The sequence below is a fragment of the Oncorhynchus tshawytscha genome, linkage group LG22 (genome assembly GCF_018296145.1).
Source record: "Oncorhynchus tshawytscha isolate Ot180627B linkage group LG22, Otsh_v2.0, whole genome shotgun sequence".
Taxonomy (NCBI): domain Eukaryota; kingdom Metazoa; phylum Chordata; class Actinopteri; order Salmoniformes; family Salmonidae; genus Oncorhynchus; species Oncorhynchus tshawytscha.
The window spans coordinates 16,137,085-16,164,186 of NC_056450.1; the positions used below are offsets into that span (position 1 = coordinate 16,137,085).

General features: G+C 40.8%; 1 protein-coding gene across 1 annotated transcript in view; it reads right to left on the reverse strand.

Moving 5' to 3' along the window:
• Positions 1-27,102, reverse strand: part of LOC112247140 (calmodulin-binding transcription activator 1) — a 479,036-nt gene that overhangs the window by 450,506 nt on the left and 1,428 nt on the right. Inside the window, 2 exon segments of the mRNA XM_042303847.1 lie at positions 9,171-9,274; positions 23,437-23,538. Coding sequence (XP_042159781.1) covers positions 9,171-9,274; positions 23,437-23,538 — 206 coding nt within the window.

Consider the following 27,102-nt stretch of genomic DNA (forward strand, 5'->3'; position numbering starts at 1 on the left):
TTCTTCTGAGTCTGACCAGCACTGAATCGCTAGGCTAGTTGCCTCCCTGGCCAACCCTCCCAGTCGGTCTGATTCACCCACTGCCCAGAAGTATAGTGAGTGTGTCCACTGAGTGTGTCCAGTTTCCAGTGAGGCTCTGGCTAGGTGCTGTCCTGAGTGGAGGCATATTGCATGCAGGCACCATGCCGTGCCACTGCCAGAGTTAGCGGCAGGCACTAGAGGATTATTACTGATGACAGGGGCGTTCAATGTGTAGCAGGCCGACTGAGGCCTGAGCTGATGCTGTCTTGTCTCTCTGGGTTCAGCACCAGTTTAGAGGCAGCAGGCAGCTATGGGGCAGCTATGGGGGAGGCTTTGCTCACTGTGCCTCACAGTGCAGTTCTCAGAGTGCTGCTGTGTGGCATTCATTAAGGACTGAGGGTGTCACACCAGCTTAGGTCCCCTGTCCCCTCTCGCCTGGGCTTCCTGCTGCTGTGGACCAGCGCTTTTGCTTTTCAAGACTCTTTTTGACTGAGGATCAGACATTATTCCCCTCGATATGGCAAGTCTGATTGCGACATGTTTTCTAATGCATTCTGATATCTCACAAACAGAGGCATTCATCCAAAGTAACCCTAATTGGCTTAAATGTATACAGATTGGTGGGTATTTAACAAACTATTTTGGAGACCAGTCCACTTAATTTACCATTGGATGAATACCAGGCCCAGACTTATGACCCAGAGTTCCAACGAGAGCCAAAGAGCAAGAGATGCATTTGAAAAATAGCACTGCTACGTGGCATTGCAATTCTGCCACACATCTCCAGTCCTCCTACCTTCCCATGCTGAGGTAACCTAAACATGGAGGCGGGTCTGTTTGATCTGGGAAGGGATAGAAGCTTTAAGCCCTTTCTGTGTGAGGTGTCCTTCTTTAAAAATATTTTAATCTCAACAGGAATGTCCGGCCAAATAGAGGTCATGGCTGCCAGAGCAGTCAGCAGACAATAGCAAGCAGTTGGTTGTGAACCTGAGAGGAATTCTGGTGAGGATTTGTTTCTCCTGGGCCTAGACTCATCTCAGTAAGCATTAGGAGGCAGGGTGCTGACTGAAAGAGCAATGACACAAAATGATACATGATTCGACAACAAGAAGGGGTGTGGCTCTGTGTGAAACAAACTATGGGAATAGCTTTAGTCTTAGGGGTTATTAAAGTGTACTTTATGTAAATCAATGTCATGTAATGCAATGTATGTAAACGGCAATAAGAGACAAAATATGTAATATTTGTAATTCTCTGCAGCATTAGTCGAACCTGAGGTGCAAAACTTCCTATTCTTTGTGAAGGATTCACAAATTATACAAGTCAAATATTTCCCTCCTTGAGAAAACACTGATTTCTGGCATGCCCTCCCTAAGAGGAAACATACCTCCCTTTATTTCTGCTATGGTTAAATTGTCAAGCTTTGCCCCATATTTCCTCTTAATCTCACTTTGACAATTTAAAAGCTGAGCGCAGCGTGCATGCCTATCACCGGCTCTGAGAGAGGATGAGTCTGCCCCCTTCCTCCGCCCTCTTCCTGCCTTCCTTCCCTCGCATTTTTATCAGATTGGTTTATCTAATTTTCCAGTAAATGCTTGAAATGTATTCCTTCATACCTTCTCCCCATAAACGTTAGATAAAAATGAATAGCTCGGCACTAACAGCCTTCACACCCTCGCTCCATTCGGATACACATTTGGAGGGGCAGGAGGGGAGAATCTCTTTCCCCTCTAGAGGGATGACAAACACTTATTCAGCAACAAGGTAGAAACCAAGACCTTTCCAACCTACCTATGAGGGATGAGGCCTTTAAATTCATACAGGGTTGAGACAGACATCTTTAAACCAGTATGATAATAGCTGCACACATCAGGATAGGTTAGGTTTAAGGAAAGCGTTTAGATGTGAGCAAACCTGCATTCAAGCTGAGGTGGTCATCAAAGGCTCTCTCTATCATAGTGCCCAAAATGTTGAGAGTTTAATCAGAGGAGGAGAAAAACAACAAGGTGGCATTAGGCATGCTGAACCAGCGCCAGAAATATGCAGAGAATTGATGAGGTGTCACTTTCGCTAAGAGTCACACAATTGCTGCCGACAAGAGACTGTAATCCCCTCCCTCCCCGCCTGCCACCAACGAGCCACAGCACAGAAAGAGACAGAGACGCTGGTTCCCTTCGCATGGCGCACATGAAAGAGAAACGCCCTTGATTTTAGGGAAGGTTGCCTATCTCCCTCCATCTTCTCAACCCTGGAAAGTAGTGCTCTCCTAACACACAACGTGCAACATAATTAGGTATGATGCTCTCTTTGCTTGTGGTATTGGAAAACCTGACATGAGGTACCGTACCTATCACATTAATACTATAACAAACATGGCAATATATTGTGCTCTCTTAAAGTAACATCAGAAACACAACTGTGTCTGTTAATTAAATGTGCTTGCATTGATGAAAGCAATTTCAAAATCCATTAATTCATTTAGACTGCTAGGAGAACTCTGCAGGTCAGACAGGAGAAGCAAGCTAAAACAGTAGCCTCAATTAGAAAACATGCTAGCGGATTATTTTATACTTGTTCATAACATGGCAAGGAAACAAAAGTGAGGCAGACTGAGAGAATGATAAGTAGAGATAATGTCTAATACAGAGATTATATTGTGTATGTTAATTCATGTGTAGACCTATTCAAATCAGCACTGCAACAATTAGGTTACTCCAAAAGGCTAAGGTATTAGGCTAATACAAAACAAATCATCTCATACAGCAACAAAGACATTAGAAGTAAGGACTTCTGATGTAAATAAAAGTGACATCACTAATTTCAACACCACCCATATTTTGTCTTGAGGTACGGATCGCATTAATAATTTACCATCATGTTTGCTCTGACGCTTCCACTTGTTTTTCACTCAATTAGAAAACCAATGACGACAGTATTTCTGGCCCAAATTTGTTAATCAAAAGTACGGGTGGCTGGGTTTTGCACATTGCTTTAATTCCTTGTCATTATTAGTGGCAGTGACTTTGATCAAATCTTTGCGCATATAATTCAATTAATTCACTCATTAACAACTAATTATCTCAATATCGAATTTCAATAAAGCCATAGGATCATTGATCTGAACTGATCTGCACCTCAAGGGAAAGCGGTGAGAAAATTCGGACAAATTCTCTCAAATCTTGAAGCTTGACTGAAATACCAAAAACGGCTTCCTTCCCGCTCTGTCTCTATCTTGGCATTGTCATTCATTCTTTATACAGCATATTCAAGCACAAAGACTTGTCACTACATCACTTCACTGTTGAAGGATCAAAATGCCTTTCTATTTCAAAAATGCACCTTTAAGAGAAGATGGTTGACTATTTGTCACTCCAGAGGGTTGGCGGACCTGAGTTGATGTGGGAGTGACAGATGAGCTATGACAGTGGGGCTGAGACCATCAGAAGGTCTCTCAACTAATCACTTTGCTCCACACTATTTTCTTTTAAAAAGTTACAGACTTAAAATGCAATTAATGAAAGGGGAAAGAAACTATGTTAGCTAATAACTTAAGAATTATACAAATAAAACAGTACTGCTTTTCTTTGCCTTGGCTCCTCTGACGATTCCGCTGCCTGTCGGTTAATGTGTTCAAACCACAACGTTTGCTTCATTAGGATCAATTGTATTAAGAATTCAGCGATGCCTTTCCAGGCAGCAGCTTTTGAATTTCCTTAGAGAAACTTCTGCATTTGCAATCATTCAAAATCCCTCCAGCTTCAGGCAGCAAACTAAATAATGTTTATTTCCAGTCTCCCTGCTAGTCTCCACATATGAAGACAAGAGAGACAATCCATACAACAAAAACAGATCATGACAAATAAAATGTGAAGATCAAGCAATACACTGTCTCACTTGCATAACATTTTAAAGTGACTGCACTGGAAATAAATGAAATAATGTAAAATAGCTGGCCTTATAGGTCAAGGACAAATGGCTTCTGTGATTTCTTTTCACACGGCATACAAATAATAACATTTTGCACTTTCATTTTCCGCGACAGAAAGCTAAACGAATTGTTATCTTTTCTTATTGGTGTGATACAATATATGAAATGTGAAACACCTCCAGGCTCTTATGCAGCCTATGTTAAATACTTTGTTATGTTGAAATTATGAGTTCTACATAATGCTGGATGAATACGTTGTGGAATATGCAGCCCTACTGAACAGGAACTCGTGTGATCGACAGTTACATTTATGGTTTAGGCTAAACAGGGATTCCTTTAATTAAGAATGGATAGTGTAAAAATAAACATGAGCTCAGCGATAAGACACATCCAACTTGATCCAGCTATTATTCCACGGATACATACACTACATGGATACGCTACACTACAAAAGTATGTGGACACCTTCAAATTAGTGGATTCGGTTATTTCAGCCACACCCGCTCGCCTCCATTGGACTCTGGAGCAGTGGAAACGCGTTCTCTGGAGTGATGAATCTGGCAGTCTGACGGTCAAATCTGGGTTTGGCGGATGCCAGGAGAACACTACCTGCCGCAATGCATAGTGCCAACTGTAAAGTTTGGGGGAGGAGGAATAATAGTCTGGGGCTGTTTCTCATGGTTCGGGCTAGGCCCCTTAGTTCCAGTGAAGGGAAATCTTAGTGCTACAGCATACAATGTCATTCTAGACGATTCTGTGCTTCCAACTTTGTGGCAACAGTTTGGGGAAGGCCTTTCCTGTTTCAGCATGACAATGCCCCAGTGCAAAATGCGAGGTCCATACAGAAATGGTTTGTCGAGATTGGTCTGGAAGAGCTTGACTGGCCTGCACAAAGCCCTGACCGCAACCCCATCAAACACCTTTGGGATGAATTGGAACGCCGACTGCGAGCCAGGCCTAATCGCCAAACATCAGTGCCCGACCTACCACTAATGCTCCTGTGGCTGAATGGAAGCAAGTCTCCGCAGCAATGTTCCAAAATGTAGTGGAAAGCCTTTGCAGAAGAGTGGAGGCTGTTGTGGCAGCAAGGGGGGGACCAACTCCATATTAATGTCCATGATTTTGGAATAAAATGTTTGAGGAGCATACTTTTGCCCATGTAGTGTACGTGGAAATTGACTGTTGCAGGTTCTTATGTGTGTAGGTTGAGTGCTTTCTTCAGCCAGTGAGCATCAATGGTATGGTCAAAGGTCATACTATCCTTAAGGAGCTCATTGACACTGTGCTCACAATGCAGAAGAAACCTTCAATTAGAATCTGCCGAGAACATCATGCTCTCCAAATTCCTTTCTACAGCAGCCAAACAGTACAGAGCCTCAAGACAAATTAAGACAATTCATATTTTACAGTGGCTTCAAAATGAATGCTAATGTGCTTTAGGAATACAGGGCTCTGGGCATGTACATTATGAAAATCACAAGCTTAACTGTTAAAATGTTTGTGTTCTGTGACATGCTACATTTTTTATCATACATTTTTCCTCTATGTCTTACTATTGGCCGCTAGACTGGAGGGCCAAACAAAAAAAATGGAAATGGGAAGCTAAGCAACAGGAACAAATTAAGTTGAAAATCTAGTGAATATAATTCTATCAGCTCCAAAAGCGGTGTTGATGTTAGAACCTAAATAAATATAAGCATGTGATTCTACACATTTAACAATGCAATTTTGGGGGGTTAATTGTTCCTTTGCTAACTAATTTAAAACAGTAAAGCTGAAGTTAAATTGAATTATAAAAATGTGAGTAAAAAAAATGTAAATTCAAGAATTTACCATGCTTGCGCAAATATAGGCCTTGAAGAATGACAGATTTTGTGTCTGATGTTAAAGGGTAGGAAGCATGAGTTTTTACTCACCAAAGTAACAACATAGTGTGGTCAAACACTTAGTAACTTAGTTGTAGTCACAATCTGGTTATCTATAACTACAAACATAGTTATGTTTTGGGGTTTTTACATATTTATTAACTTATTTCCGGATATCTTCTAAACTACCCACAATTACTATTTCTCAACGTCATATGGAGAATCTACTCCATGTTAGCAAGCTCGCTATTGGATTAGCTGACTCTCCCTCGGCTGGTGAAACGGCCTCTCCCTCTAAAGTGCCTTCTTGGCTTTTCTTTGGTAGCTAACTCAGTCGTCAATCGGTAAGTCTCCGCTCTCTCTACTTTATATCTGCTGGCTTATTTTGTGTTCTGTGGTTTCCTGCCTTTGCTGGCTTATCTGCTGGCTTACTACTTAGCTATGTCAACCATGATGGTTGGCTAGCTAGGCTAGTTTGTTATTTTAGCCTGCTAACTAGTAACATTATTTGATAACTGGTTAGATGGTGTCATGTATTTCTAAAACTTTGGATTACTTTATGTAGCTGTAAACTAGGTGTTGATAGCAACTCATGCAGTCACATAAAGTTAACAGGCTGGTAGGTCTAACGTTAGCACGCTAGTAGGGCTAACACTCACAGGCTAGTTGGCTAGCAACCTTGCAAGATGATTTTTAACAGTAAATTCATAAATGTTTGCTTTTAAGTTGGCACATTTTTTAAATTAAAACCAGTAGCCAGCGGTCTAAGGTGAGTGGCGCAGTGGTCTAAGGACTGCATTGAGGCGGTGCTTGAGGCGTCACTACAGGCCCGGGTTTGATCCCAGGCTGTGTCACAACTGGCCGTGACCGGGAGTCCCATAAGGTGGTGCACAATTGGCCCAGCGTCGTCTAGGTTAGGGGAGGGTTTTGCCAGGGGGTCTTTACTTGGTTCATCGCGCTCTAGTGACTACTTGTGGCAGGCCGGGTGCCTGCAGGCTGACCTCGGTCGTCAGTTGAACGGTGTTTCCTCCGACACATTGGTGCGGCTGGCTTCCGGTAAGTAGGCAGTAAAGCAGTTAAGAAGCATGGTTTGGCGAATCATGTTTCAGAGGACGCATGACTTGACTTTCGCCTCTCCCGAGCTTGTTGGGGAGTTGCAGCGATTAGACAAGATCGGAATAAAAATAAATAAACAGCAGTCATGAGTGCAAACGATTTGGTTAAATTTGAAGTTGTACATTTGAAGTTATTTTTGATGGAGTTTACATTATATGGAATAGGCTGGCTTGCCAGAAGATACTGACCCTACCGTTACGCTTGTTTACAATGAGCTGCACTGGGGTCGGAACACAATCATGGTTACATTAAGACACTGTGGAGTCGGCACGTGATATGGGTCGGAAAACATACCTCAATGCAAGGATGGGATGTGCCACTGTACTCCAACTTTTACCTTTATCCACACTGATACATCGAGAAGATTGAAATACTGCTAGTTTTTCCAGAAGACTGAACTTTTCACCCTCATACTAGCTAGCAGTAGCCAACACAGCCACTTTGGAATGGCAGTGTCAGTCAATCAGCTTATTTTTTGTTCAACGTGACGTGCCATTCCATAACAGCTGCTGTGACTACTGCTAGATAGCATGAGGATGAAAAGGGCAGTTTTCCAGGAAAAATAGTAGCGTTACAATCTTCTCGATGGCGCAGTGTGGATTAGGTTTGTGAACTTTAAACGTTAAACTGTTTAAACGAAATTGGAATCCTTAATGTTAAGAAAAATCCCGAAAAAGAAAAAAAATTCTCCCACAAAATGTTAAATCACAGTGCAGTTATAACAAAACATATTCTTTTCTGTGTTATAGCCTAACTAGTCGACCGGCTATAAAGGCCTGGGGAAAGATGTTTAAATTAAATAAAACCAGAGGAAGAGACAAACTTTAATCTACTTTGGTGAATTTGCAAGGCATATGCACACCAGGTTTTTTCTGCCTGCCCACTCCTTTCTCCCCTTCCGTTGTGTCGCTTAGGGTGTATTCAATACGCTAATTCTGTTACAAAACATTTCTTAAACGGTAGCAAATGTAATGAAACAGGAAGGGACTTACCTGAATTTGTCCAATAGAAACTCTTGTTTTAGTTGCAAAACGGAACTGTTTGGACTAATGATTACACCCCAAATTTCACTTATCTAATGATGTATGTTCAGTCTTTGATCTGTTGCATGTAGAACATCCTAGCCTATTCATTGATGATAGGCCCTCCTTTACTAAAGTTGCGAGACATTGCAAGCCAAGAAATTACGAGATACACCATTCCATTGTGAGATACAGCTTTTGATTGCTTTTCAATAGGCCTAGTACACATTTCTGACTGAATGCCTTTGTGGCCGACTTGCCTATACTGTGCCCATACCCTCTCTCTCTGTTCCTCGCTAGCTCACTATGAAAGATGCAAGTGTCTCCGAAGTACGCCAACCAATCAGTCTTCTCAATTCCAAAAATACTGAATCTTAGGTGTCGATTCCTTGCAGAATGGAATCTTGACACTCAGAAATGGGAGTCGACACCGGGAGTCAATGTGAGTCGAGGAATAAATTATTTTGGATGCAACTCTCCACCACTACATCGTCGTCATTAATGTCAGAGAAAGGCAAGCGACAGCAGCAAAGTCCTGTACGGCAATACTTTAAAAAGTTAAATGACAAGGAAATGCAAACTTTGCGAGGTGGAATTGAGATACAGTAATGGTAGTACAGGTGCAATGCTAACCATCTGAAAGGGAAGCACCGTGAGGCCCGAACTGTTGCAGGCAGCAGCGCAGCTGCATTATGAATTCATGTGGAAAATGTTTCTTATCGTTTTAATGGAAAATGGCAACAAACAAAAAAATGCTGTTTAAACATTAAGAACATTATTCCATTTGTCACATCCTTAGTGTGGACAAAGGTACAATTTGGAGTTGTGGCATATCCCATCTTGGCTCCCATCTTGGCTCCACAGTGTCTTAATGTAACCAGGATTGCTTTCCGACCCCAGTGCAGCTCAGTGTAAACAAGCGTAACGGTAAGGTTTGTACGTTCTGGCATGCTTGCCGGGTCCTCCATATTATGTCACATGCCGCAAAAAACAATTTCTGGCATGACTTCGAGATTCTGATAGGTTTGATGTAATAACACAAGAAATAGACACATTTGCTGTCATTTTTCATTGGGACTTTTGATGCGTATACTAATGCAAATGTGGTTACATGTGGTTACATTTATGCTACCTACCCTTAAGATTTAACATAATGTGTTTTTACATTGTATCAGAAACATTTGCAACGATAACCGCGAGGAGAAGAAGGGCCCATACCTCATTGGTGTTCCACCTGTGTCTCTCCTTTGGCAGCGACGAGCATTTTGGTAGACATTCAAGCAGCTTTTTGGGCAGGTATATTTTCAAATGTCCATGTTCATCTGCAAAAAGAGAAAGATGTGTGTAAGTGCATGCGTGCTCCTTTTGCTCCTTGTGAGACCTGAGGAATCAGAACTTTGTCAGAGACCATGTTGAATTGGCCCGGTTTCAGAAGACAACGGTGGTGCCGTTATGGTACAACCCACCTCACCAGGTAATATCACAACAGTACAACAACAATCCATCTTTGGACAAAGGCAAAGCACATTTCTGTTATCCTAAAAAGGACACAATGGCAAGACTGCCTAGAACAACACTGTCCACTGTTTCAGTGGTCCAAACTGCAAGCTAAAGTGGTACAACACTCTCACACAGGCGCAAATGCCAGTGGATGAGAAACAAAGGAAATACAACTTGTTCTGTAGTGCAATTACAGCTGGGTTGTATATCAAATGCTTCCCTGGCCTGATCCCTGCCTCATCTTATTCTCTCCACAGTTTCAAAGGGCATGGGAGCACAGTCAAATCACTGTCATTCACCCTCATTGTTTTGAAGCGGACTTTCTAAATTACAATAACACTGTCTGTAGAGGTAGCCTATCTGGGAATCGGCTTCAATTACACACAACTTGTTATTAACTGTCGATTATATGTCCGTCTCCCATAACTTTACACTTGACATCAATATTTCCATATCCACAAAGAGAACCATGGGGCCTAATGCACAAAATGTAAACGCCCAATCCTACTACTTGAATACCATAATTATGTGAATTATTCAAAGAAAGTAACCATGTAAAGCCCATTGCTTTACCTGGTTACACTACATCTTACATTTCACAATCATACCACATGGATAATGTAGCAAATTCAGTGCAGAGTAGACATACTTAGATACAATCATGCATTAGGCCCATGCTATTCAAGGTCCTATTGTTCATTCAAATCATATTGCCTCCTCATTCCTGCTATTCAAATATACAGATGGCATTTCATCCAACACTTAGGTGTGTGCAAATGCTGTTTGTCTGGAGACCAAATTTACTGTGAATGTATGGTATTATGGACAAAACTAATAAGAGTTTGGGATGAATATTACAAGGAAATTAAAATAACACACGGCTACGAGAAAATGTATGCATCCATAGCTTTTGCAATTTACATACTAAATGAGCGTAGCTCATTCCCAACCAACAGCTTATCATTAGGAGTGGGTTTAAACAGAGAGAGGAGTTACTGTCTGCCAGTCATAATGGAATGACATCCTACAAGCAGGCGGCCTTTCAAACAATGGAAGCAATGCTACTGTACTGTACAACGCACTAACCTTGGCTACTATGTAAATCAAGTTTTCTGAATAATTATTTGTTAGGAGAGAAATTCACACTGAATAATGATGTGTTACAAACAAAACGAATATGATCTATTGTAGACAGCGTTATGTTTTATAGGACTACATTTTGGCCATGGGCCAGGTCATTTTCTTTCACAGCTTTACATTCTCCTACCTAAGTCACCCATCAAGACAAATCTGCTGCAAAAATAGCATTGTTTCCTGCTGAATTTGATTATTTTACTGGTGAGTGTGATAATGTGGACCTGCGCCCATCGTGCATTATACTATTTCCAATTACCATTATACACTAAAAGTATGTGGACACTTACTCGTCGAACATCTAATTCCAAAATCATGGGCATTAATATGGAGTTGGTCCCCCTTTTGCTGCTTTAACAGCCACCACTCTTCTGGGAAGGCTTTCCACTAGATGTTGGAATATTGCTGTGGGGACTTGCTTCCATTCAGCCACAGGAGCATTATTGAGGTCGGGCACTGATGTTGGGCGATTAGGCCTGGCTCGCAGTCAGTGTTCCAATTCAACTCAAAGGTGTTTGATGGGGTTGAGGTCAGGGCTCTGTGCAGGCCAGTAAAGTTCTTCCACTCTGATCGCTTTGTGCACAGGGGCCCTGTCATGCTGAAACAGCAAAAGTTAACACAATGTTGGAAGCACAGAATCGTCTAGAATGTCATTGTATGCTGTAGCACTAAGATTTCCCTTCACTGGAACTAAGGGGCCTAGCCCGAACCATGAGAAACCCCCAGACCACTATTCCTCCTACACCAAATGTTCTCTTGGCATCCGCCAAACCCAGATTCGTCCGTCGGACTGCCAGATGGTGAAGCGTGAGTCATCACTCCAGAGAACGCATTTCCACTGCTCCTGAGTCTAATGGTGGCGAGCTTTACACCACTCCAGCTGAAGCTTGGCATTGCTCATGGTGATCTTAGGCTTGTGTGTGGCTGCTCAGCCATGGAAACCCATTTCATGAAGCTCCCGACGAATAGTTATTGTGCTGACGTTGCGTTCAAAGGCAGTTTAGGACTCGGTAGTGAGTGATCCAACTGAGGACAGACAATTTTTACGCACTACTTACTCGGCAGTCCCGTTCTGTGAGCTTGTGTGGCTGAGCCGTTGTTGCTCCTAGACGTTTCCACTTCACAATAACAGCACTTACAGCTGACCGGGGCAGCTCTATTAGGGCAGAAATTTGACAAACTGACTTGTTGGAAAGGTTGCGTCTTATGATGGGGCCACGTTGAAAGTCACTGAGCTCTTCAGTAAGGCCATTCTACTGCCAATGTTTGTCTATGGAGATTGCATGGCTGCATGCTTTGTTTCTCTCATTTTTTTTTTACACCTGTCAGCAACAGGTGTGACTGAAATGGACAAATCCACTCATTTAAAGGGGTGTCCACATACTTTTTTATATAGTGTATTTGTGTATTTGTTCATAAAAGAAATGTGAAAGAATGTTTATTTATTTGTCTAATTTTAAGGTGTCTTTTTAGTCGAAGGATAATAATAGACCCTTATAATAGAACCTTTCTGATCTGGTAATAATTAAAGCAACCGCACTTGCTTTTGAGAGCGTTTCAGTGGAAATCATCTTTAGTACCAGGGGTATAGCATCTTTCTCTGATTGTTATCCTCCAACTAAAGCCACTGGTGACCCATCATGGCACATCTGCTGAAAACATTGCATTCTTTCCTGCTAATGTATTTTACAGGGCTATTAATGGATGAATTCTTAACATTCTATCAATTCTGGTGAGCCCATGCACAGAGAGCCCATGGCAAATACTTATGATTTTAAGTACAGAACCTCCATTCCAGTCATGCACTAGGCCTATGTCAAGAGACCTATTGAAAGGGAACAGTCTAGTAAGCCCTAGCTTGTAGAATCCCACCATTCATTCACATGGTACAAACTGCTCTTCCAGCCACCTGATCAGGGAGGGAGAGAAACATCAGAGCCATGTTTAGTGTTGCTCCCACAGGGAGCAGGTAGTAGAGATGGATTCTTTAGCTGTTTGCTGCATCCAGCTGTACCTAGTAATTCTGTGTGTGTAAACTATTTTTATATGAGCTGAGCTGAACAGGTATCTGTAATCATTCGCTTCGCCCAATTAACAAGCCCGTGCAGCATCTGCTTATAGGTACCACCAAAGTGGTGTTATTGTTGACATCAGAGGCAAACAGGATAGAGCTAAATGATCAGAGATGTACCAGGGTCATGGCTAGAAAGGTTCCAGATTTTGTCAAATTAAAGTCAGATTTGACTTTTTGTAGCAGGTTAGGAGAACTTACGCAGCAGGTTAAGATAATTAACATATAGCAGTTCAGAAGAATTAGGTTAAGGTTAGGAAAAGGGTTAGGGTTAGCTTAAATGAAGAAAAAAAATCGACATTGGACTTTCATTTGACAAAAGCTGGATCCCTTCTAGCCATGACCATGCACCAGGGAGGGAAATGAGAGGGAAAACGGGACATGGACAAATTAGGAACAACAAGGAAATGGGCAATAAGGTAAAAAATCACGCACGAATATCTATCCAAACAAAAAGAGAAGTACATAACAAAAAGGGCAAAACATGTAAAAGATTGCGTTATTAAATGCTTTGCTTTTTAAGACTAGACCAATTAGCTATTGTTGGACTAACTCTATTTTCTAACTTTTTTCTAACTGTGGATTAGCTTTCAGCATACATTGCATACTCTGTCTGCAGAATGTTCATATGTTGTTTGTTTTCCAATGAGAAGCCATGTGAGTCCACTGTCCACTGAGTCCAGGCTCCAGCATTAAAGGTGATGTTTCAAGGCAGAGCAAACCACACTCCGATATTAACCAGTTGTGTCCAGGGCGAGTCTTGGCCATCTCTCACCTTCCTCCCTACAGTACACACAGAGCTCTTATAATACATTCCTCAGCAGAGGAGCAGCAGGCCCACTAACCTAGCCAGCCTATCCCCCACACCCTCAGACGACATCATCGAGGGGAGATATCATCATCAGTCCCATTCATTATTATTTTATTAACTGTTTGTACAATTTGGTTATAAGGATGTAGCATATAATATGCATGCAACTTAAGTTAAAAAAAAAGGTATTGGGTCAAGTTTAAAAAGCTCAGAGTAGGGCAAATCTCCGTGTTTCAGATATGGCATCCACGTTCCAGATATGTTCACTGTCTACCTCTTGAGCACCGTAGGAGGGCCATGTTCTCCGCTTCTCACACTGTCAAGCTCACGTCCTGTTATTAGGCTCAGACTGGCTCTCTGTTTGGAGAACACAGAACAAACCACAGAACCTGTTTTAAAATGCTAAACTGAAGCATATTTTCTCCCATTTATTAAGCCCACATTGTCAATTTGTTGCCATGTTATTTCAGCGATCCTCTGATTTTCTCCACTGGGCTTTTCCACAGCTGTGGAGGAGGAGAAGGTGTTCCTTTGAAAGCTTTAGTTCAAACAGAGTTTTGCTCACTAATAAAAGGTTTGTCAACTGTGCCGGAGAGACGAAAGGGAATCCACATATATATAGTAGGTGTGATAGATAGAGCCCCAGCCTGCTTCCACATGGGAATAGGTTGGATGCCAGACGCGCAACATAAGGCTTTGACAAACATCTGAAAGTCAGTGATTAATCTGAACCACAAATTACCTCTGAGAATGTTTATGCAGAAATGGAACATCTGCCAAAATAGAGATGTTGTTCAAAAAAACACTTGTTGCTTAAAATAAACAAAATAGGGGGGCGATAATTGAGTTAAAGGAAATATTCGTCACACAACAAACTATGTGAGTGTTCTTTTCCAAATTAATAATTTGACTGTTTTTAAAACTGTCTTCTAGACCTAGGCCTAACCACCTTGTAAAATGTGTATTTCGTATTTCTCATCTACTTTAAGGATAAATGAAATCTGAGACTTGAATTAGATGTTTATCAGATAGGCCAAGATGTTCATTAGATGAAATGATATTGAAATGGTGGTGGTCTCCCTCTCCGTCTGAACATCGAAAGGGACATCCTGGGAAATCTGGGATTTATCTGCTTCTAATGAAATGAATCAGACTAGCTAGATGAAGGCCTTGCATTTTGATATTACTGTCCTGCATGCTAATCAATGTGCTGGTAATACAGTAGCCTAAGCCTATGGACGATTCCACACCAGGACAGCCCAAAAATATTTGAGGTATCTCAGATTGTTCTGGCAATGCTCACATTAATGTCACTGCTTTTTAATAAGCTTAATAGCTTCCGGGTATGCTGGGATAAGGACCAGAGCTACGGCAATTGGGCTGGCTTTGTAGTGCCTGTCCCGAATGGCTTGTTCTTGTGAATGGGCACCATGTCAGTAGTGATGGGATTTTGTAAATGTGTTATATTGTTATGTTGTATCATGAGAAAAGGATTGCAACGGTGCAATGCATATAATTCATGATGTTTAGCTGAGTGGAAAATGTAGGCTTTGATGATGGTCATTTTTTAATTAATAAGTGTTTAGTATGTTCTGATGGGAGGGGCTTCCCATACAAAAGGAGCCTCTCTTTCAGTTCAAAAGGGCGACCATTTTGGATTGAGCTGTTGATGGGCGAGCATTGTTTTAAGCTGTCAGGATGTATACTTTTGGTGGCAGTACTGTTGTTTTTCTTTCGGATTCACTATGTAAATAAACACCCTTCCACAGAAGTACCTTTGCAGCTCCGCCATCTTTTTATTTGATAGAGGTTAGGTTTTTCAGTTTAGCCTTCTGGTCTACTCTACGCGGCATAAGCTTATTAAAGAGCAGTAATACTATTAAGAGCAGTGTGCGGGTTCCTTCTATTTTCTCATCTTATTCAACTGTTACCATGCACCTGCAAAAAAGACAGCTCAGATGTGCGAGTGCCTTTTGAATTTTGAATGCTCACATTAATACAAATCTGACGTTCAATGCCAAACTGTGGGTCATGGGGTCGGCAGACTTTCAACTTACTCTTGAAAGTTGTAATAGTAGAATGGACAAGGTGAAATTTCTAAATTGGGTTGTGCATCATCAGCTCCTCTTGTCATGTTAGTCATTACATAACTTAGAGAACTATTTATAACTTGTCAGAAATATCCAGAACAACTAGCCCATGTCAGCTAATGTTTTTTGTTGTTGCTGTAAACCTGAACCGTTTGTGTCATGAACAGAGCTTGTGCCCATAGAAATAGACGTGGTGAGTGCGGGCCCGTGTAGGGGGGGGATGTTCTACAATGCTGGAAGGGAGCCTCGAGTTAAAAGGTTTGGGAACCCCTGGTCTATAGTGTGGTTTCTAGTGTTTTCATTGAGCCTATGTGGCATGTTGAAAATGTTTTCTTCATATGAATTTGTCTCTAGCGTTTGAACGGTTTAAGCTACAAAATATTATGACCATATTCCTGAACGCTACGACTCTCAGGAACATGTCTTTTTTCCTCTCTGATGCTAACAAGGACTCATTAGAAGGGAGTGTGATAAAAAAAAAACACATTCAAAGCATACTTTCTTCAGACTGGAATGTGGCATTACCTGATTTGACATATCTTTGTGTTATTTATTGAGCTGTTTGGTTTTCAGATGATTTTAAAATTATGTAATTACTTTTAAGAGGCAGGTAGCCTAGTGGTTAGTGTGTTGGGCCAATAACGGAAAGGTTGCTGAATCCCTGAACTGACGAGGTAAAAATCTGTTGTTCTGCACCTGAACAAGGCAGTTAACAAACTGTTCCCTGGTAAGCTGTCATTGTAAATAAGAATTTTTTCTTAACTGACTTGCCTAGTTAAATAAAGGTTCCTTTTTTAAAATTATTATAATTAAATAGTTGTTTAAATAAAATTTCAAAAATGGTGAGCGAGCGTTGTGCCTTTTCCTTTTCAATGATTATATAAAATGTTGGTTGCACCTCGACGCTGGTTGAACACCCTTCACTTCTTTCCTAATTACTTTATGAACATTTCATTTAAAGAAAAATGTTTTATTGGTGTGTGTGCATTGCTTTTTTATACAGATCTTTTTAATAATAATCTGCCCCCTTTGCAATTAACCCTTTTTTTCTCTTTTTTTTTTTTTACATCTGAACCCTGTAAGAATAGTTGAATAGCTATAAGGAATATAATGACACCAAGATGATACAGCAGACATGTAACGCCTTTTAAAAAAGGCCTAAAATGGCCACTTTCATCATGATTTTCTCAAAACCGGTTTGTGATACAAAGATAAAAAGCATGTCAAACATCCATCCGCCTAATTAAGTTTCTATGTGAAAATGAACAGAACAATTTGAGATACCGGGCTATCCTGGCTTAGAAACGCCTGTATCTTTTAAAGGCATAGTCTAATGCTGCACCATTAGGTAGGCAGCCTTCTATAGGCCTAATCAAGTCCCTTATAGCAAACATGGTCAACACATTTTTAAGGCTATGATGTAAGATATATCAGAAGGCATGGCTGATAACAGAAAGAGCTCACAAATTGGAAGGAACAACAATGGAAAATTGAACTAGAAGAGTCTGAGATCTAAGATGACCCCGATGACTTTCTAAGCCAAATTGATGAGTAAGGCCTTTATCTGTCGATGTATACCTGCCAGTCTGTATCGACTGACGATTTTAGTCGCTAATACTCTCAGATTAGGGAATGCTCATCTACCAACAAATAAGCCTTCAGAGTTAATTGTGTGTAAGATTACATAAATAGACTAGCCCTCAATAGACACCTATCGGGAATATTATGAAATATATTTGTTTCCACCACCCTACAGAATTGCATCATTATGAGAAACAACCACGATCCTGTTTTGCAAATCAAATCAATGTTTGTCTGATTTTATGCAGGTATGATTATTATAGCCCACAAAATAAACTATCCCATCTGGCTAACAACAAGCAATTGGTTGTAAAACACAAGTGCAACACAGGCAAAAACAAGAGCTTGTTATATCAGAACCCAGCTAGCACATTTGGTTCTTTGGAAGTTGTTGGGACATACGTTTTTGGTTTCCCATTGGCACTTGGAACGAAGCCCTACGTTTTTTTTAACGTTCTGAGAAAGGAAGTTCTGGGAATATACATTTTTAGGTTGCAGAGAGGTTCTGAGAATGTTTTACTATGGTTCCCTGAAAGTTTTCCTGGGAGGTTTTAATAACGTTCTGAGAATGGAAATTCTAGGTTATGTTATGGTAATTAAATAACGTAAGTTTATATAAAACTTTGAATAACACTGCTAGCTTAGTTTGGGTTTACTGTTTTGAACTCCAAGCATGTGATTGCATTAATCATGCAATCACATTAACCTTTTTATTGTGGAACGGCATCAATGAGATTCAAACCTATAATCTTCTGTTCGCTATCCATTGAATTAGTGCATTGCGCCACCAGGAGGGAGCTAGCATGTCATGTTTTTTTGAACTCATACAAGGATGTTTATTTTAGTCTATTCAAACAAACCCCATTTCAAAGGAAAACAAGCACTCATTAAGATCACGTGTGGCCAATTAGTTAGCGCGGTCAACACACCTGAACACACTTAACAAGATAGAGGAGAGAGAGTCATTTGATGCTAATAAAGGAATGTACAGGTTTGTAAATAACATTCTTAGAACATTCTCTGAATGTTAATAAAGGTTTCTTGTGTTTTTTATTGAAAGTTTTCGTAATGTTCTCTGAACAATTTGAGAACATGACTTTAAATAGAACCATGAGAAAACCGGTAGGAAACGTTATGCTGAAGTACTGAAATTCCCACAGAAGGTTGTTACTTAACATTTTCTGAACTATTTGAGAACTTTCCCAATGTCAAAGCAGTTGGAGAGCGTTCCTATAACATTACCAAAATGTAAATTAAATGTATTAAATGTAACCATGTTTGAACTTTAAGGAAACGTTCTGTTAATTAATGAAATGAAAGTTCTTTTGTCAAGTTACTTAAATGTGCTGACAATGTTCCAAAGTCAAGCAACTATCCTGCACCATTACCACAGGTCAACCACGTTCTAACGAAGCACTAAGAAACACATGGTTCTCAAAACGTTATGTGCTAGCTTGGAAGGTGCTGAGTTGAGCTGGGCTGAGTTGAGTTGAGCTGGGCTGAGCAGGGCTGGGCTGGTGGGCAGCCAATTATTGCCCTGGTGATGATAAAGGCGCTGTCTAAGAGAAAGTTTGCCTAGGGCCTAGCCACCTACAGTACCACCCGACTACTCAGGTGATTTGGGCCCCTTCAAAAGCCAGTAAGGGGCCTATAAAATCTGCTGTTCTATGCCTACTACAGGGCCTGTTTTTGATGAGCACACTGTCAAGCCTATTTCTATTCCTTGGTAGTAGGGACTTGGGAGGGGATAAAGCATGCCTTTTCATGAGTCAGAACACCCTCAATCAAATAGACCCCAACAATATATATTCCTCTGTGCTGATCTTTGGATTATCACTGATCCTGCCTGTGAAGCAGCAAACAGTTGGGGGAATTTAAGGGTATCTGTCATGCTAGCTTGTTCTGGCCCCACCCTGGAGATGAGAGCGTGGGTCATGAGGCTGGAAAGGCTGACAAAAACAAATCTTTAATCAATACCCTGGCCCTCAACACAAAACCCTCCCTCCTCCGTCTCTGGCTCAGTGTGCTCCGAGAGTGACAGTTTTTCATTTTAATCTGTGCCTAGTGCTGCCCATATTGTGGGGAAATGGTGAGCTAATATTATGGTTCCTTGGCTCATTCAGTAAACCATTGTTGGCTGTGCATAGTGTCTAGGCTATTTAGTGAAGCACTTGTGAAGATCTAAGATCTTTCTTAAGAACTACAGATGTAGGATCTTAATTTGAGCCAGTTTGCCAAAGCAGGGAAATAATCCTGCAGCAACAGGACATTTGAATTATTTTGTGGATTATAATGAATGGACATTTTTGTAGGAGTTAATACCTTTTCCGTAAGAGAAAAACATGTCTGAAATGTCAAAGTGGAAATTACAAACAGAAGCCTTTTTAAACCTCAAATAAACTACAAGTTGCCAGTGGTGTAAAGTACTTTAAAGTGCTACTTTTTAATTTTTTTATTTCACCTTTATTTAACCAGATACACCAGTGGAGAACAAGTTCTCATTTACTTTCTGTGACCTGGCCAAGATAAAGCAAAGCAGTGTGACAAAAACAACAACACAGAGTGCCACATAAACAAACGTACAGTCAATAACACAATAGAAAAACGTATATACAGTGTGTGCAAATGCAGAGTAGGGAGGTAAGGCAATAAATAGGCCATAGAGGCGAAATAATTACAATTTAGCATTAACACTGGAGTGATAGATGTGCAGATGATGATCTGCAAGTAGAGATACTGGGGTGCAAAAGAGCAAGAGGATAAATAACAATATGGGGATGAGGTAGTTGGGTGTGCTGTTTACAGATTGGTTGTGTACAGGTACAGGAACTTAAGTAGTTTTTTGAGTATCTGTACTTTACTATTTATATTTTTATATTTTTTACAACATTTACTTCACTACATTCCTAAAGAAAAGTATATATATTTTTTTTTTAACAAATACTTTTAAGACTTTTACTCAAGTAGTATTGTACTGGGTGACTTTCACCTTTACTTGAGTCATTTTCTATTAAGGTATCTTTTTTCCAAGTATGACAATTGAGTACTTTTTCCACCACTGCAAGTTGCATTGCAGGAAAGTTCTCCTGCAAAAGGTCCTACTAAGATAAGCTAAGCTAAATCCAAAATAATTCACAACTGCCCAGTATTCAATATGCAATATAGTCTAGCTATGTCTTTAGTGACAGATGAACAACACTAGGCTATATCACAAACATGAATACACAGTATATAACAGAAACATAACTCCAATCAGATAAACAAACAAAATGTTAAACAACAGTAAATAACAATATTAAAGGCATTAAACATCCATACACGAAAGGAAGTCAAGCACACAGCCATGCAGCAAACATATTTTCTATAACATGCAATTCAGCCATGCATTTTTCATTAGGCATACTCAATAGGCCCATTCAAGCATATGAAACACATGACACAGCAAAGACATCACAAGACATGCTAAAACAACATCGAACAAATCAAACAGACTGGTATACAATTAGAGAGCCTGGAGCATTTACAGGGTAATAATTACCAGATCCAAATAAATTAGAACCAGACATAGGGATCAAATAAGTGAATAGCCTAAAGAGTTATCTGTCTACAGACAGAAACAACCCTAAAGTGCCTCAATACTTGTGGAGGAAAACACTGCTAACCTCATCCTCAAGGCCCACTAAAGACCCAGGCCATCCACAAACACTTTCCCCCTCTTCAGTGGCTGGTCCACACTGAAAAAATTATTAGAATAGTAGGAATAAAAACACTGATTGAAGCGAAACCAGAGCTAGAAGGCATTGATTGGTCAGCCAAGATGCAGGGCTGGGCTAATAACATGCTGTCAATCAAATGCAATCAATCTGGGTGAGCTGTTGTAAGACATGTGGGAGGAGGGAAGGTAGGTAGAGGGGAGTTAACCTCTTTTGCTGAGTTGTTGCCATTACCCAAACAAACAACCACTTCTGATGACAAATAAAGCATTTGAGTTCCATCTCTAAAATTAGCTAATCATACACTCAGCATATTATTTGCATCAAAAGCCTCATTCTTAATTTCCATCTTGACTGCCATGTTGCATTGGCCATAACTAGCCTTTATGTTAACGGAAATATAGACAAATCTAAGCTATTGCTATATGAACCTCCTCTTCACTCTTTCTACAGTATGATACCAATACAGACTTATACCCAAACTCTAAAAAGATTTAAGATCTCACTGATTTTGCATCTGGCTTAACAAGGCTTTGATTGGACTAACCTGAGGGGTATACTACAAAGCAGGATCAATGAGTTTGCCAGCTAACTTTGATGAACAACCGGAAATAACAGATTTTCTGGTTCATTAAGGAAGCTAAACTTAGAAATAGGTTTTTGGTTGTTGAGTCAATGAGACCATGCTCATTTCAAGCTTACCTTAACCAAAAAAAGACAAAGTTATTTCAGAAGATTTTTGGCACATCTCATTGATCCTGTTTTGTAGTATACCCCTCAGACTCTTCTTGATTAGCATAATCTCTTCAAATATGAATGATTAGAGAGGCAGTGAGTAGGCCCATACTTCTGAAAGTCAAAACAATGCTTGATTAGGCCCACTGCTAGGGGGGGGGGAAACTTGAGAAGGGCTTTACTATGACAAGAGAGCAAATTAAAGTGCCATCATGTTTCCCTCACAGTAATCATAATAACAATGGTTGTAGTCAAAGACTCCACTCTACAGGCCAACTTTCTTACAGTCTGGTGACTCTTGATGGGGAGGGAAGAGAGGGAGATGTACACTTTTTGTGGAATGCTGGCCAACCAAATATTGTAGTTAGTTAGCCTGAATTATTTATATAACAGTGTTAGGCTACTTAGAGTAAAAAAAAGATGGAAGATTTGAGTCTACCATGGTGTTGCTAAATTGAACAGGCCTATATTCAGAAGTGAGGCTGAGAAAGGCTAAGTCAAAGAGCTGCAAAACATATTAGACAGGAAGTTCAACAAACGTGCACACGAACAGTTAACTGCCTGCAACAAACTGAAAACATCTCTTTACGTATTTCAGCTCTCACCCATCCATGCAAAGCCCATCTCAAGGAGAGCAGAGGTGAGAGCTTGTGGCACGCACACGGCACACACACACGGCACACACACACACACACACACACAGTCAGCCAGGGAAGGACTCAGCCAGCCCTTTATCATAACTACTCCCACAATTACTCAGATCACCGGTTTACCTGCCTGGGCCTGGGCTGCTCTGAGCAGCGTTACAGTGTCCTGGTGAAACCTCCAGGCAGCCAGCCAGGCAGGCAGAGAGAGCACATTAACTAGGCCGCCTGACATGGGAATAGGATGCCATAATAACACGCACCAGCATGTAGGGAGAGCAAGACTAGAGAAAACACTCACAAAACAGACTAGTCACAGCTGGGGGGGTGATGCGTTAGTCCCGAATCCCAATCACTAAGAATCACAGACTACAACACCAACCAACTCCTTTGCTGCCTCTAAATCTACATCTCAAAGTGTGTTGAGTAAAAACGCAGAGCTTTGAAGCGGCTAAAGCAATATCAAGGAGAACAGTGTAATGAGTGAAGAGCATAACAAGGAGATGTGGTTGATTTCAGCCTCTCTTTTCAAAACACTACTCCAAATACACTTCATTACCTAGATCAACAGAGTCATTGACAGTGGAGGAACTGTAAAGGAAGCTGCTGTGGTCTTTAAGCATGAAGAAAGAAGTCACTTTCACAGAGACACAAACTGCTCTACGACGCTCCAGCATGCATGGCAATCTTTTCATTAACGGAATGTTGTGAATTCAAAGGAGGCTCCTCTTGATTAGGCTAGCTGTTAAAACTGAAATTATGCTTATCAGGGCCATAGAAACCCTTCTAGCATTTAGCAAACATAGCAGCCTTATTCCAGTGCATTCCTCATCCAGATGAATGGATAGGAGAGCTTCTAGCTCCAAGTGGTAGCCTTCCTTCTCTTTCAGGGCCTGACCTGCTCCTGATCTCCTGGCCTCAACCTGAAACAATCACTCTTAGTTAACGACAACACTTCTGCTATTGACAGCATGATCCTGTAAAGCAGACACTTCAATCACCAGAGCAGCAAGCTCCTCTCCGGTCCAGGAGGAACACCCAGAGCAGAAGAGGAGAGGAGGAGGGGGGTGGGGGGGGGGGTCAGATGAAAATCAAGAGGTAAATAAATGAATCGATGAATGAATAATAGATGTGCCAGCTATAGTGGGCTCTCGGAGCAGAGCACAGTGCCACGGGGGGATGCAGTATTATTAACACTCTCTTACTGTTCATCTCTGTGTCATCACTGATACTCTTAGGAGGAGCATGGCCGGCATAACACACAGCTGATCTGTACATTCGATCCGGATTACGAATTTTCTTCAGTCCTTCAGGAGGCAAAAAGAGAGTAGAGAAAATCGAGGAAAAGAAGTAGGGTATTCTCCCAGATGCTTACAATAGCCCAGTACAGCCCTGTTTCTTTCCCCCATGCAAACACATTGACAGACAGGGAGCAGCTGGACAGTGAAGATGTTTACCTGCAAACAACAGATTAGAAACAAACCCCACAATAATGTATCTAAGGCTTGAGTTATTCAGGAGACAGAGTTATTACAGACACAACAGAAACTGGATAACAGTACTACTCCTATCCCTGACCTTGGCTTAACCTAAACCCCTGGATTGTGAAGAGTTAGCCTGCAATATAGTATCATGACCAAAAGAAACAACTAACAGGACGGGTGATCAGCACTATTTACTGCTGAGGTGTAAAGATAACATATTTTAGCAAAATAGTCATCCACAGCTATACAGTGGGCTATATTCAAAATAGTACATGCTACTGACAAAGAGCAAAGTGGTACACCTAAGCTCCAATAAGCATGGTCATACACCCCAAAATATTTCCACCACCAGGCATCTCTAGTGAAAAATGAAGGAAATATTTTGATATTAGGTGCACAGTTGAAACTTTTTTTTTTTTAAACACACCATTTATGTAAGTGGGAAAAGTGGTTCATGAGTAGTTCTATGTCACTGTTGAGAGTTCAAGACTGACACTTCAGCTGTCACTGAGTCTGGCACATTTTACTTTACATCTCAATGATCTTAGAGATCGTATTTCCAAACAGTTCTGACAGGCCTAGCATACAATACATACAATACACCTTATTTTAAAAATCTAACAAAAAATAAGTTGTTGCATCATGGTTTTATACATATGTAGAATAATTCAAGAGTTCTAAATTAGCTATTAAAAAACAAAACACGCGTATCAGACAATCTGACAGATCCAGCCTGATTGATTTGTTCCATAGCATAGTGCCAGACATTTTGCTTGCTCGTTGGTATAGTCCTACATGATTGCTTATCTATTCTATTCATTATTTTTTTCTATGCTGCTGAATAATGCATCTCTTGGTTTAAACGAACAGTTCTATTTTTTTTCCCTATTCTGGGAATGGTCCCTAATGACGAGTGAAGGGGCTAGCAATCAGGCTCATTGTAGGCCTGGCTGGGTTTGATTCAGGTCGATATTGGTCCACATCACATCAGTAGTAAGCTGGATGAATCAATGTGATCAATCAGAGAGGGCCTTGGCGGCATAGAGACAGACTGGTCTAAGGTATGACACCACCTGTCATCGGCAGCCAGAGTCAGCCAGAGTCTAGAGCACAGAGGGAGCAGACTTCCATCCACCCACACCTCACTAATTCAATTAAGGAAAAGGAAAAATCTCCAGCCTGATTCCTGGTTGATTCCACACAGAACTATACAAAGGAATGGCTGAGGAAGAAACGGTCTGTCTGAGATCAGGGGGAGAAGGTCACTTGTTCGATGATGTAACACTAGGCTACAGCCTGACTGAAGTTAATGACTGTGTGATTTTCAGATAACTTATTCTATTTTTGCACTCTGTGAACTTTCCAAACCCAGACAGACATCAACTATAAATAGGCCCCTACCATATTTGTTTGCAAAAGCATTGATACTTTTAAAGTGTATTATAGCCTCTCTTACTCACAGGTCTACAGTACAGTATGACCATATATCACATTCAAGTTGACCTACAAGGTTATGTTTTCTCTGTTGAGGAAGATACCCTTCAGTGAGAACATGTTATAACCAGGTAAAGTGTACTGACCCAGAGATAGGCTAGGCTACAGAGGAGAGAAATGGCCTTCTGTCTACAGACCAAGGAGACTAAGTTAGTGGAGTTTATATAAGAAACATATCTGGCATTGCCTCTGTCCACTTCACACCCTTTATAAATACATGATCACCACTCTGAAGTCCTGAAGGATTCAAAGGTGTCGGGGGTTTACTTTAAAGTCTAAATTGAGAAGGACAGATGTGTCACTTTATTGGAATGATCTTCATTCAACACCTGCTATTTCCATTCCCTCCGTGACTAGTAGTATTCTTAGACTCACTGTTCTTCAGGAAGTGTTGGGGAAAGCCCTATCCCCTAGGGTCTAGCAATCAGTTAGATGGGTCAGAAGTAACTCCTGGTGTTACTCTGTACAAAGAAGACCACTGAGAGAGACTGGCTCATATCCCCATGGGAGTAGCACAGGATGTGACCTACAGTGCCATCAGGAGACCTGCCAAACAAGCAAACTATACCTATAGCCCCCACCCCACCACAGTCCAGGTGCTTCAAGGACAAAGGGATAAAAGAGATGGTGTTAATACCTGTGGGAGGATTACTGGATATACAGGAAAACGGTAGTGCATTAGTAGCAGTGCTGAAATAATATAATATTATAGATTTTTTATTTATTTTTTATCTCTAGGCCTAGACTATTCCATATTCTTCACATGTTCCTTTACTGAGACACATCATTGGATAACCGATTTTAAATGAATATTGGATAGAAAAACAAAGACTGGATGACTATTCTATGTAAAAGCTACCCGGCTCCAGATTGCCTGAGAGGACATTGTGTTTATGTGGAGGCATGAAGCACTCTCTCTCTCTCCTCCTTCATCCTCCCCCTCCCCCTCCTTCACTGACCAACCTCACAGGAACACCGAAAATAACTCAACCTGCTCAGCAATGGGAGTTTCAAGTCAGGGTTTCAGTAAAAGCTCCTGGTGATGGAGAGGCAAAGAAATTAACAAAGGTAGTGACTATAGATACATTCATCTTGTGTGTATGGATGTAATGCATTAGGTCTAAACGCCACTGTGAAGTAGTAAGTCATTCCTATTACAGAGATAGGTATCCTCCCTTTTTAATTTTGTCATATACATTAGGCCTACTACTACACTTTAAATGTAAAGTATGTCCCGGTATAGTCATTCCTTTTTCACAGCTCAATACCACCCCCCTGTGGAGTTTTGTTTAGGAGTTGGCACAACCAGCTCACAGGCTCAGCTCTCTCATCTTTGTTATTGTGGTCTTACACAACAGTATAGGAACACATTGACCATCAGTGTTATCTTTATTGTGTAAACCTAGATCATAAGTATGTCTAGTATTTTTTATTCTACATTGGAGGTGGATCAAGCTGTGATAAGGCATACATAAATAGAAAGTACAGGATGGCAACTATTTTTCCCTATTGAGGCTACTAAGCTCACCCTAAATGAACACTCCCCTAATTCTTTTGACATCAATAGTTCTCTCTACATTAGTGTGTCAACATGGAACATTTTAGTGTATCTAATTATTTGATGTCTGTTTTAGGTCACTCTATGCATTCCAGATATTGCCAGCCATTTGAAAATATGAGCTCGCTCTTTGTCACCACCCCCTGGTTACATATGAACAATACAACTTAATGTATTTGAAAACATTATAAAGAGCATCGTAGACTAAATGCAAGAAAGCTAGACTGCAGTTTAAAAAACGACGCAGAACAACTCTAATGTTTATGAAAACCGTGCACATTTTTAAGTTTAAAATGCATATACTAAGTCTATATACACTATAGGACTGAATAGGC